General features: G+C 38.2%; 1 protein-coding gene across 50 annotated transcripts in view; it reads left to right on the forward strand.

The window, feature by feature from the left end:
• TTN (titin) overlaps positions 1-13,084 on the forward strand; it is a 276,354-nt gene that overhangs the window by 61,342 nt on the left and 201,928 nt on the right. For all 50 annotated transcript variants that reach the window (XM_070798610.1, XM_070798811.1, XM_070798618.1 and 47 more), the window contains 5 exons: positions 8,384-8,662; positions 10,437-11,000; positions 11,535-11,816; positions 11,916-12,194; positions 12,771-13,049. In XM_070798610.1, coding sequence (XP_070654711.1) covers positions 8,384-8,662; positions 10,437-11,000; positions 11,535-11,816; positions 11,916-12,194; positions 12,771-13,049 — 1,683 coding nt within the window. The remainder of the gene's footprint in view (positions 1-8,383; positions 8,663-10,436; positions 11,001-11,534; positions 11,817-11,915; positions 12,195-12,770; positions 13,050-13,084) is intronic.

The raw sequence follows: 13,084 nt of genomic DNA on the forward strand, positions 1-13,084 counted from the left end.
AATCTTTGCTGGAGCCAGATGAAAGAATCAAAATAGAAAGGGTGGGTAACGTGTGCTCTTTGGAAATTGCTAGCATTCAAAATGGAGATGGGGGAGAGTACATGTGCCATGCTGTGAACATCATAGGGGAAGCAAAGAGCTTTGCACAAGTGGACATTGTGCCCCAACAAGAGAGAGCAGTGGCACTGCCGCCTCCAGTAACACACCAGCATGTCATGGAGTTTGATCTGGAAAACTCTGCGTCAAGGACCCCTTCTCCTCAGGAAATTGTCCTGGAAGTTGAATTAAGTGAAAAAGATGTTAAAGAATTTGAGAAGCAAGTGAAAATAGTCACAGTTCCTGAATTTACTCCTGACCATAAAAGCATGGTTGTGAGCCTAGATGTTCTCCCATTGAATTTAGCAGATCCGAGTATGGCTTCAAGGGAGGCAGAGGACAAAGATTTAAAAATCGACTTAGAAGTATTCGAAATGCCTCCTCGCTTTGTAACACCTATTTGTGATTTTAGGATTCCAGAAAACGCAGACGCTGTGTTCAAATGTTCAGTCATAGGCATCCCAACTCCCGAAGTAAAATGGTATAAAGAATACACGTGTATTGAGCCAGATGACCTTAAATATGTGATTAGTGAGGAGAAGGGAAGTCACACCCTGAAGATTCGCAACGTTTGTCTTTCTGACAGCGCGACATATAGGTGCAGAGCTGTGAACAGTGTAGGGGAGGCGATCTGTCGGGGATTCCTCACCATGGGAGACTCCGAAATGTCAGCTCTGGTGTCACAGAGAAGCAAAGTGATGTTAAGCAGTGTGAGGGAAGAGTTAGTCTTAAAGAGCAAATATGCAGACAGCTTTTTTGAATTTCAGGTGGTAGAAGGGCCTCCCAGGTTTATCAAAGGTATTTCTGACTGTTCTGCACCATTAGGTACAGCAGCTTATTTCCAGTGTTTAGTCCGTGGCTCTCCAAGACCCATGGTTTACTGGTACAAAGATGGGAAGTTAGTGCAAGGAGCAAGGTTCAGTGCCGAGGAAAGTGGCATAGGATTCCACAACCTGTTCATAACAAGCTTAGCGAAAGAGGACGAAGGTGAGTACAGGTGTGTAGCTACGAACAGATCGGGCATGGCTGAGGCCCGTGCTGTGCTCACCCTCATTTAAAGTTCTCCATGCGGTGTGCTAGTGCCTCCGTGATGATGAGAACTGATGAGTGCTTTCACTTTTTCCAAATCATGTAGATCTGATAAGTTTCCAAATACATCTGCTCTATTTGAACACACTGCTTTGAAAAAAACCCTGGGAAAACACTTTCTGTATGTGGAAATCTCTTGTTTGTAACACATGTAAATATTCTGTTATCTAAACTGCGGGATCATCACCTGTGTCAATTCTGCCGTGAAGCATCAAGCACTATTAAACATCTCCTTGGCTACTACTTGTTGGCATTTCTGCTTTATCTCCCTTCCTCCTCCATAAAGTATGTCAGCAGCATGCATTCTCTTTTAGCAGATAAACTGTCTATGTAAACTGTGAAATGGAAGACCATGTGAGATGACCACACAGACAAATGGTAAGGTAAAATCTCTCTGCTCGGAGTAGAGGTCATTCTTGAAATAATAACCCCTTTTCATCCAAATTCATGCTTATTTACTCAGACTTTGAATAAACCAAACAGCAATAGAAACCAGCTTTGCCCCAGTTGGTAACTAATTCTATAATTTGTTTTACCTTGTAGTCTTAATATTTACTTTTAGCTCTTTAAAAAATATTTTCCTTATTAATATCCCTCCTCTTAAGCATTTTAACTCTTGCTAGTGTTGAAGGGACCAGTGGTACTCTCTTGGTGATTAGAGTTCACCTAGACATTTGTAGAATATGCAAATATCTTTCCACTTTTGAAACTGCTTCATTTTCTCAATTTTTGAGATAACATTAAGTATAAAAATGCAGCTTTAATTTGATACTGGCCTGGGATGAGGAAAGTACTACTGTATCTCATTTACATATAAATTTTAAGCTGTAGCACAATTTCAGAATCTTTAAAATTAGAAAAAGAAGGTGGGATACTTTTAATATTGAGGCAGTATGGTAATTTGTATTTCAGATTATATACAAATAGTAAGATAATTAGCTTTCCTGTCATTTTCCTGAATTTTATTTTTAAAACGAGAAATTAATAAGCATTCAAATTTAAGATATGTCAACATATATGTTTCTAAAGTGACTCTTTTGGTTTTTCAAAATTATAGTAAATTCACAAAATCCTTAATGTACCTAGGTGCCACTGTGAACTAAATTTTCTCTCGTATAAGATATAATAAATACAAAGAAATTTAGTTTTCCTGTATAAAAACAAAGGGTTAGCCCAAAAGACCTCAGAGGCAATCATTGAACTCTGATTGTATGTCATTCCAGTCAGTAGTAACTTCTCTTAATATAATTCAGAATGCATTTTAGCTTTGCCACAGTTGACAAGAGGAATAATAGAATGTAGTAATTAGATTGTGAAACTTTTCTTCTTCCCGCTCTATAAATTACTCACTATTAGCTTATGGCTGTTTTCCACCCTGAGTTGAGCAATGTTTACATACCATGATCATATTAAGTATACTAATTTTAATTGAATTGTAAAACATTAGTCATTTAAATTTTCAAAAGAATCCGTATATCCAGTTAAGTTTATTATGTTTCTTTCATTTGTCACATTTTTTATTCTCACTGTGGGAATTCCCTAAAAGCCTTTGAAATTAAAGAAGAAACCGGGGAGTATATGTAGGATCCAGACAGAGCAGTCAGGCTTGTACCCCACCCTCCTCACTGCCCCGCAGAAGAGCATCGGCTTTGCTTGCTTAGAATCACCCATAACTTATCAATATAGATACACTGTTGTGGACCTATCATTTCTGTTTCAACCAATGAGCACACAGTATCTGTGGTCATAATTATAGAGATGGTGTTAATATATCACATCATAAATCCCTGAAATTAAAGTAATTCTACAGTTTAGAGACTTGGGGATTTATTCTACTTTTAGTCACACAATGGATGTTTAAATAAATTACAAATTCAGGTTATGACAAGCACACTTTACCCACATGTTATACAGCATCACAATAATTCAAACTTGTTCTTAAAAAAAATAATAAGAAAAGTTTTATTGCCTTTTAGATTGGCAGAAAGAGCTTAAAACTATGCTTTTATGCTTATGAAAAGGTGGGTTTTATTTGATTTTGCTCATTAGAATTCTGTTAGTCTCAGGAGCATTGAACTTGAGGATATTCAAAATAGCAATGACTGAGTAAAAATAAGCCTTGCCACAGTTGGCTTAATTATTGTTACAGATAATTAAATGGAATTTTTTATTTTCCAGCTCAATGGCATATAACTTAAAAGCCTGAGATATTAATTTCTCTTCTGCTAGATATAAAATTCATTGTACTACACATAGTAGAATCTAGACATAATTATTAGGTGTTACTACTGCATGTATTTTTAACTACACCTTTCATGTTGCAGCACTCTTGAATTTCACATAGTATCTTTTTATGGTTACTATACCACGTTTAGAAGAAAGGGAAAACACTGAAAATATTTCAACATGTTAGTGAGTAGGGGATTTTCACTATATTGACCTTCACTCCATTTACAGATACTTTGGGAGTATAAATGAAGGGAAAGCTGACATGAGTGATAACATTAGAGATTAAATGTGAAGTTAAGTGGTCATTGTGAAAGTAATCAATGTTTTTACAACTTACTGATTGAAATGATAAATAATTGAGTATTTATAGATAAGTTTTATCAATATATTTATAGCCAACAGACACTGAAGTCTTGCTCTTTACTGCTTATACATTTGTATTAAGACATAAGACTGTTCCCTGTAATGCAAGTGGAGTGAACTAATACAATAGTCAAACCACTTTTAGGTAAAGTAATAAAACTATTATTAACAGAGCTGTTCTACACACCTAACAAATTTAATGAAAAGCTAATCTCTTGTTATCAAATTACATTTCTTTCATTCTGTTCATGAAACTTTAAAGAATATCTGTTATTCATTGCTTGTTTTTCTGTTCAGTAAGACTGTATAGGTATTTCTTGTGCAATAAAATATAATCAAATTTTTAATGCTGGAGTTTTCTCTCATTTCTGACTCTCCCATTTTCTTAGCATAAGCCTCATTATAAAAGCTTTGCTGAAGTGATGTGGCAATTCACACAGGCAAAAGAAGCCCTGCATTTCTAGTAACTGAAAACAGTGGTTCTCTTACAAATTCAGATCAACCATTTTCTGTAGCCACTTATTTTTAATAATGGCTTCAGTTTATAAGCAGTAACTAAAACATAGATGTTTTATTTTGGAAATAAACAGTCTTCAATTTGACAATGATCATTCTTAAACTCAAGAAAATTCTAAATGTAAGAAATAATTATGGATCTTTTTAGTCATTTATTTAAATAAGTAATATTAAATGATATTAGTTACTTAATATTTGTTGGAATTTTTAGTTAAAGAAAAATATTTGGATCCAGAATTCTTTTATTATAAATATTTAGCCAGCAGTTTTGCAAACTTTAGAATTGAGACTATCACAAAGGAAAACTCATAAGAACATCTTTAAAATTTATAAACTCTAACACTAATGAAATGGATTGAAAGTTGCGTCAGTACAGTATTGATAATCATATGATATAATAAGCTAAGGTTAAAATTTTAGAAATGTGCTTTTTGATAAATCTCATGATAATTAACAATTTCAGGAATAAAGCAGAAGACGACTGTCAATTGGTGTGTAATTCTTTGACTTCTTCGTTTAAGTAAAATTGATAGTAAAATAATAATCATTTTTTCCCATACAGAGTTTTCTATTTCTCTTCTGTCTGCCAAAGAAGAAGGACCTCAAACCTCTAGCTGTGACCTTCAGTTATTTAATAGAAATGAAACACTTGAACCTTTGTCTGAACCTTCAGTTTATTCACCTAAATTTGATTCCAAAAAGGAGGGCAATGCCCCAGTTTTCATCAAAGAAGTGTCAAATGCTGAAATAAGCATAGGGGATGTGGCGAAGCTGTTTGTTACTGTCACCGGCATTCCCACACCCCAGATACAGTGGTTCTTTAATGGAGCAATGTTAACCCCTTCAGCTGACTACAAATTTGTGTTGGACGGTAATGATCACAGCTTAATCATTCTGTTCACCAAACTGGAGGATGAGGGAGAATATACATGTATCGCCAGTAATGAATACGGGCAGGCAATGTGTAGTGCGTATCTGAAAATAAATTCTGAAGCCGAGGGCCATGAAGAGCCAGAATCGGCAGAGAAGTCTCTGGAAAAGCTCCAAGGTCCTTGTCCTCCTTACTTCCTTAAGGAGCTAAAACCAGTGCATTGTGTGCAGGGACTCCCTGCCATCTTTGAATACGTGGTACTCGGAGAGCCTGCACCTACTGTTCTGTGGTTCAAAGAAAATAAGCAACTTTGTACCAATGTGTATTACACTATCATTCACAATCCTGATGGTTCTGGGACATTCATCGTCAACGATCCTCAGAAAGAAGATGGCGGTCTCTATGTCTGTAAAGCAGAGAATGTGTGGGGTGGGTCCACCTGTGCAGCAGAGCTCTTTGTGCTTCTGGAAGACACAGACATGACTGACGCCACCTGCAAAGCTGCGCCCACACCAGAGGCTCCAGAAGGTTTTCCACACACATCGGTAAAGGACCCTGCAGTTGAGACGTTTGACTCAGAGCAGGAAGTTGTAACTTTCGTAAAAGATGCCATTTTGAAAGCTTCTTTAATTGCAGAAGAAAAACAACAGTTTTCTTATGAGCATGTGGTTAAAACCAATGAACTAAGTAGTCAAGTTACTTTAAAAGCTGAGCAACTGCAATCCACAGTCATACTGGAACACGATATGCCCACTCCTGAAAGCACCAGAGAACTTCTTTCCATCAGTGGTACTATTCATGTCCAGCCTATCAAGGAACTACCTCCCAGTTTACAGCTGCAGATTGCCCAGTCCCAGGACACCCTCCCCAGAGAAGATACTCTGATGTGTCAAGAGCCTGAGTCACAGGTAGTTCTATCAGATACGGAAAAAATCTTTCCAAGTTTCATGTCCATAGAGGAAATTAGTTTGTCAACAGTTGAGTCTCTGCAAACTTTATTAGCTGAACCTGAAGAGAGTTATCCACAGCCATTAATAAAAGAAACACCAGCCCATTCATATCCGACCTCTGTGGCTGAGGAAGTACTTTTATCAAAAGACAAGACAGTGTCTGCAGTGGACAGAGGGCAAAGAGAGACTTCTCAAAAGCAAGAGTCGCAAAATGCTCTCTTCCTGAATCAGAACTTAGCTGAGGGACACGCACAAAGTTTACAGGGTCCTGACGTCACAGTCTCCAGAGTCTCTTCAGAACACACGTGCACAGAAAGTGAAATTTTGATGGAAAGTGTGGATCAACTGGATAGTGCAGGGCAAGATTTTGCAGCCAGGATTGAGGAAGGCCAGTCCTTAAGGTTTCCATTAGCATGTGAAGAAAAGCAGGTACTGCTCAAGGAAGAGCATTCTGACACCTTGGCATTGCCCCTGAACCAAACCACTGAGTATAAAAAGGAGCCTATGGCAGTAAATGGTGTGCAGGAGGTGCAGGGAAGTGATTTTCTTTCTAAGGAAAGTTTGCTTCCTGGTATTCCAGAAGAGCAGCGATTAAACCTGAAAACTCAGATCCGCAGTGCTTTGCAAGCAGCAGTGGCCAGCGAGCAATTGAGTCTTTTCTCTGAATGGTTAAGAAACATTGAACAGGTGGAGGTCAAGGCCATAGACTTTACCCAAGAGCCCAACTGCATTATGTGCACCTATCTGATTACCTCAGTGAAATCTCTGACAGAAGAAGTAACCGTCACTATTAAAGGCATTGATCCTCAAATGGCTGACTTGAAAACTGAACTGAAGGAGGCGTTGTGCTCTATATGTGAGGAAATGAACATTTTAACAGCTGAGGAGCCTGGAATTGAGAAAGGAGCCACAGTAGTCTTGCAGGAAGATGTTTCTTTTTCCAGTTCACAGAAGCTTGAAGCAATCACTGAACCAGAAGCTGAATCTAAGTACCTTGTCTCGAAGGAAGAGATCAGTTATTTTAAGGTGGAGAGTCAGGTCAAAGCTGTGGGTACCACAACTGCTTCTGCTGCTGTTTCTGATGAAAAACAGGATGAGCTACCAAAACCATCAGAGGAAAAAGAGAAAGTCTCTGAAGGTGGTACTGAGGAGGTTGGTACAGTAGAGATACAGGAAGCTGAGGATGAGGAAGACAGGAAGCTCGGAGAAGATGGTCCTGATGTACAGACGCCCTTGGTGGACACAATTGCCGAGGAAGGTGACATCATAAGCCTCACGTCATGCATAACAAACGCCAAAGAGGTGAATTGGTATTTTGAGAGTAAACTGGTCCCTTCAGATGAAAAGTTCAAGTGTTTACAGGATCAAAATACATACACGCTAGTCATCGACAAAGTAAATAGAGAAGAGCATCAAGGGGAATACACGTGTGAGGCCTTGAATGACAATGGAAAAGCAACAACGTCAGCAAAACTCACTGTAGTCAAAAGAGGTTGGAATTTTAAGGATTCAGTGGATCAAGCTCTAACATTCACTGGGTTGTAGTGATTTAGGTTTCATCACTGAGTTTTCACTTACCTGCCATTGCCAGAATTTATTTAGAGTAAAAATGAAATCACAGACATAATCATGGTTAGTAACTCTTCTCCTTTTTCCTTACTGCCTTGCTGGGTGGTACGTTATAGTTATCCTGCTATTTATTTTAAAAAATTAATGTATTTTCATATATTTCATAAAACTGATAAATGTTTTCAGTCTATTTCTATATGAAAATACTTTAATGATATGTAATCAAAAGCTGTCAGTGAACACCTAGTTACCCTGAAATCGTCAGTCTCGTTGTTAAATTCAAAATAACCATGATTAATTGTCTGTGTTTCTCATTTTGATGTCTTTTTTTTTTTTTTGCTATTGTTTCACTACATCACTTTATTTAGTACATCATGTTTCTTTCACGTTATTCTGAGTTTTCCTAGTCAGCATGGTATATTAAAAAAAAATATCATGTTGTTATGCATGTAAGCCAAAGCATCACATTTTTCACAATTCACTGGAAAATAACAATTGAATATGTTGAAAGCTGCTCATTGTCTTCTTTTGCCTTCAATGATCTTTCTCATTTTCCAGTCACTTGTCTTAAACTGCTGCAATCCATCTCACCAATTTTCAACTGTTTTACTCCATTAACAGCAACCAAAGTTAGAAGGAAAAGAAAAATGTGAGGTGCCTAGTAAGGAGGCGTGCTAACAGCCTCTGCTTCCCTTTGCAGCTGCTCCAGTGATCAGGAGGAGAATTGAGCCCCTGGAAGTAGCCCTGGGCCACCTCGCCAAATTTACCTGTGAGATCCACAGCGCCCCCAATGTCCGCTTCCAGTGGTTCAAAGCTGGACGAGAAATCTATGAAAGTGACAAGTGTTCTATTCGGTCTGCAAATTACGTCACCACCCTGGAAATCCTGAGAACCCAGGTTGTTGACTGTGGCGAGTACACCTGCAAAGCTTCCAACGAGTATGGCAGTGTCAGCTGTACAGCCACACTGACTGTGACAGGTAAATGCCAAACGCTGACACAGATGTCGTTCCATTTCATATTATTGCCTATTTGACTTCCATACAGGTGCAGGAAGTGTGTGTTCTACCAACTGGAGAGACCAACAGCAACGTGGTAACACAGTGGCTCCTGCAGAGCCTATGAGAGATGAGAAATGTTTGTTTCTCATTGTTTCTCTTGTTTAAGGTCCTATTTCTGACAACAGCTAAAGAAAAAAATAACTTTTTATTTCAAGAGGATGTCAAGGAATCCTACAAGCAGTGACTCCTGATAGTTTGGTTTAGGTTTTTTGTTTTGTTCTCTTTCTTTTCTTTAAATAGTCTGGCTTGCCCCTTAGTATAAAAAATTTTCAGGACACTTTGGTGCTGCTAAAAAAATAAATGATGTCCCAATATATTTCATAACTTGGAATCAATTAACCAATTAAGAACAGGAAAAAGCAGAACAGAAAACTAAGGACAGAGCATAAGACTAAAATTAAACAAATCCTAATAAGAGATAGGGAGGTATTACAGGACTCCAAGCTAGGATTCTCACCCTAGGCTTTATTACTAATTTAAAAATAAGAATAACTACACAAATATTCTTTTCTTAGTTTCCTAATAATATACAGGATGACTGTCAAGTAGGTAACACTCAGGTGTTTGAATTCCCTTATTCGCAAAAAAGATTAGTAGCTCTTTCCTTTCTCTCCCTTCCTTCCCTCTCTGTCTCTCTTGCCTTCTTTCTACTAAGGGAAAATGTGACCGTGAGCTTATGAATGATGGTTTGGGATCAGGGGTAGCAATGATTTGTGCTGTTGATAGAAGCCATGCACAAGTGGGCCTGTCTTTGCTCTTCTTTTTCTTTTTGAAGTTTAGTTGATTACCATATTACCTTGATCATCTTTTCCAATGAGAGCATGGAGGGGAAAGACAAATGCAGCACCTGTCATTGACTTGAAAAAGACGACGTTACCCACAGCTTCCTCTCCTCCACAACTCTTCCATCGGAAACTCCACACCCCAGGCCCACAGTGACCCATTCAGTGGTTTTTGCTTTGTGATCAAAGAATATCTGCACCACCAAGTGCATGGCATTATTCTTAATGACACTTTGGGAAATTTCTTTATCCAAAATAGGACTGTTCAGTAATGGAACTAACACTGTTGCTTCAAGTCACAGAGGAAAGAAGAAAGAGGAGGATTTTTTATTTTTTAACCAAAAAGAGAGGTTCCTAAAGGCTTTCTTCCAAATGCAGAATGGACATAGAAAATTACTGCTATATGTATTTTTACAAGTTTGAAATGGTTTAGCAGATGCATTTATAGTTGAAACATGAGGGTTAGATTTTAAAAAACTATTCAGACCTTTTCTATTATTCACTTAATATCCCTCCTCTTCAGAAAAGTCAAGAACATTTTCTTTATATTCCTTATACAGTCTTCTGATTTGCAGAATTAAGTACCAGTTGAATTGCTTATCAGATAGTTCAAACAATTAATCAGCTACTAAAATGGACAGATCTTTAGCAATTGTAAGTTAATGTTGTGAAATAAAAGAAGAACAAATCTTTTATTTAAAGTTTTAAGTGCTGTCTTGCTCCGCTATAAAAAAAATTCTCGTCCCTTTCCTTTGATGCATCTTTTCATTTTCTTAATAGATTACCTTACTTTAAATAATGTCTCAGGTCTATCTAAAGCTATAACTCATCTCTTCTCTTTCTTGGAATATGTAATTACAGAAGGAGCTTTGTGGGGACAAAACATAACACTGAAAACATTTCTCTTACAGAGGCGTATCCACCAACCTTCTTCTCCAGACCTAAGTCCGTAACGACTTTTGTGGGTAAGGCAGCCAAGTTTCTCTGCACAGTGACAGGCACTCCCGTGATTGAAACCATTTGGCAGAAAGATGGAATGGCCCTCTCACCTTCCCCTACCTGCAAGATTTCAGATGTAGACAACAAACACATTTTAGAGCTCTCAAATCTTACAGTTCATGATAAAGGAGTTTACTCCTGTAAGGCTTCTAACAAGTTTGGAGCTGACACCTGCCAAGCTGAGTTGGACATAATTGACAAACCACATTTCATTAAAGAACTGGAGCCTGTACAATCAGCTATCAATAAGAAGATCCACCTTGAGGGCCAAGTAGATGAAGACAGAAAAGTCACAATTACGTGGAGCAAAAATGGGCAGAAGCTCCCCATTGGGAAAGATTATAAGATCTATTTTGAAGATAAAATAGCTTCACTTGAGATCCCTCTGGCCAAACTCAAAGATTCAGGAACCTATGTTTGCACAGCTTCCAATGAGGCTGGAAGCAGCTCCACTTCAGCAACAGTAACTATCAGAGGTAAGAAGTGTGTGAACGATGTTTCACTCCCTTCTCTGCAGGGATGCCTCAGTAGACAAATTGTTGACACACTGCAGTCGGCGCATTTTGTGATGAAAATGATTTCATCTCAGCAATTGTTTTGGTTTGGGGAAATCCTGAAATTGTTTATATTTTTTAGTCTTTTTCAGAATTCACTTACTCTTGTTCATTTCAAGCTGTCTGCCATTAACATAGCTTGCTTAAAACTACTTCTAAGAACTTTGAGTGTCTAGACAATCCTTAAATATCTTCTTTCATAAAATTGCTCTTTGTCTAAGTAGAATTTGTTTAGTTTAGTTTTTGTTTATTTTTTAAATCAAGAGTCTGGGAAAACATTTTGGAGTCATAGAAATATGGAAAGCTATTAAGTATACCACAACCTGTTCAGGAATTTCATGAAGATATTGTGTGTGTGTGTTGTGTGTGTCTTTTTATTGTGTGATGTCTACTTTGTTTGTGTGTGCTTTATGCTTCAGATGTCTTTTCCTTTTCTTTTCTGTTAACCTCATATAGAGCCACCATCCTTTGTGAAGAAGGTGGATCCTTCTTACTTAATGCTCCCAGGTGAATCAGCACGCCTCCACTGCAGGCTGAAAGGCTCACCTGTGATCCAGGTTACTTGGTTTAAAAATAACAAAGAACTTACTGAGAGTAACACAATCAGAATGTCCTTTGTCAATTCTGAGGCTGTCCTTGACATTACGGATGTAAAAGTTGAAGACAGCGGGACTTACTCGTGTGAAGCAGTGAATGACGTCGGCAGTGACAGTTGCAGCGCTGAAATAGTTGTCAAAGGTTTGTTGACTTGGTCATAGCCCATTGGTTTTTGAGACAAGGTTTTCTTTTTACCTGTTTGTAACAAGTAACTTATACAATCCTTTCATGCTTTTGTAGAACCTCCTTCTTTCATCAAAACTCTTGAGCCTGCAGACATAGTGAGAGGAACAAATGCCCTCCTTCAGTGTGAAATCGCAGGCACTGGACCATTTGAAATTAGCTGGTTCAAGGATAAGAAGCAAATTCGAAGTAGTAAAAAGTACAGGTTGTTTTCTCAGAAGTCCACTGTGTCCCTGGAGATCTTTTCTTTTAATAGCGCGGACGTTGGTGACTATGAGTGTGTGGTTGCTAATGAAGTTGGGAAGTGTGGCTGTGTTGCAACCCACTTACTAAAAGGTTAGTGCTTGAAAAATTCATCTCTCTTTGATAAATTGTCAAAATAGCTTTCTTAGCTCAAGGAAGTAAAATGGGTACATTCTCCTCTTCTCCTAATTTTTGAAAATACGTTTTGCCTTCAGTTTGACCTAGGACCCTGGGAACAATGCAGTCTTTATCTTGAGGCCAGTGTAAATATTGAGTCTCTGATGGTGGTGGTGATTTAGTTGCTAAGTTGTATCCAACTCTTGCAACCCCATGGACTGTCGCCCACAAGGCTCCTCTGTCCATGGGATTTTCCAGGCAAGAATACTGGAGTGGGTTGCCGTTTCCTTCTCCAGGGGATCTTTCAGACCCAGAAACTGAACCCAGGTCTAGAAAAATGAATTATGCAATAAGCGATTTTGTCAGCTGATAGCTGTGTATCTTTGCATCTTCTTCTTGCATGGAAGTGTAATACCTCTTAAATTGGATTTCTTTTTCTAATCAATCAACACTATGGACTAGATAAATGTAATCGAGATAAAATTCTTGCATGCACATGGTGTCAAAGTGTTTGGGAATGATCAATTTTATATGCTGTCTTTCTTTAACTAGAACCACCAACCTTTGTAAAGAAAGTAGATGATTTTACTGCGCTGGCAGGACAGACGGTTACTTTACAAGCTGCCGTGAGAGGGTCAGAACCCATTTCTGTCACATGGATGAAGGGACAGGAGATCATTAAAGAAGATGGAAAGATCAAAATGAGCTTTGCCAATGGTGTGGCAGTCTTGATAATCCCTGATGTGCAGATTAGTTTTGGTGACAAATACACATGCCTGGCTGAAAATGAAGCCGGAAGCCAAACGTCTGTTGGGGAATTAATAGTTAAAGGTTCGTGGAGGAACATTTTGAATTGATATTTCTTT

Source organism: Bos indicus, chromosome 2 (genome assembly GCF_029378745.1).
Source record: "Bos indicus isolate NIAB-ARS_2022 breed Sahiwal x Tharparkar chromosome 2, NIAB-ARS_B.indTharparkar_mat_pri_1.0, whole genome shotgun sequence".
Classification (NCBI taxonomy): Eukaryota; Metazoa; Chordata; class Mammalia; order Artiodactyla; family Bovidae; genus Bos; species Bos indicus.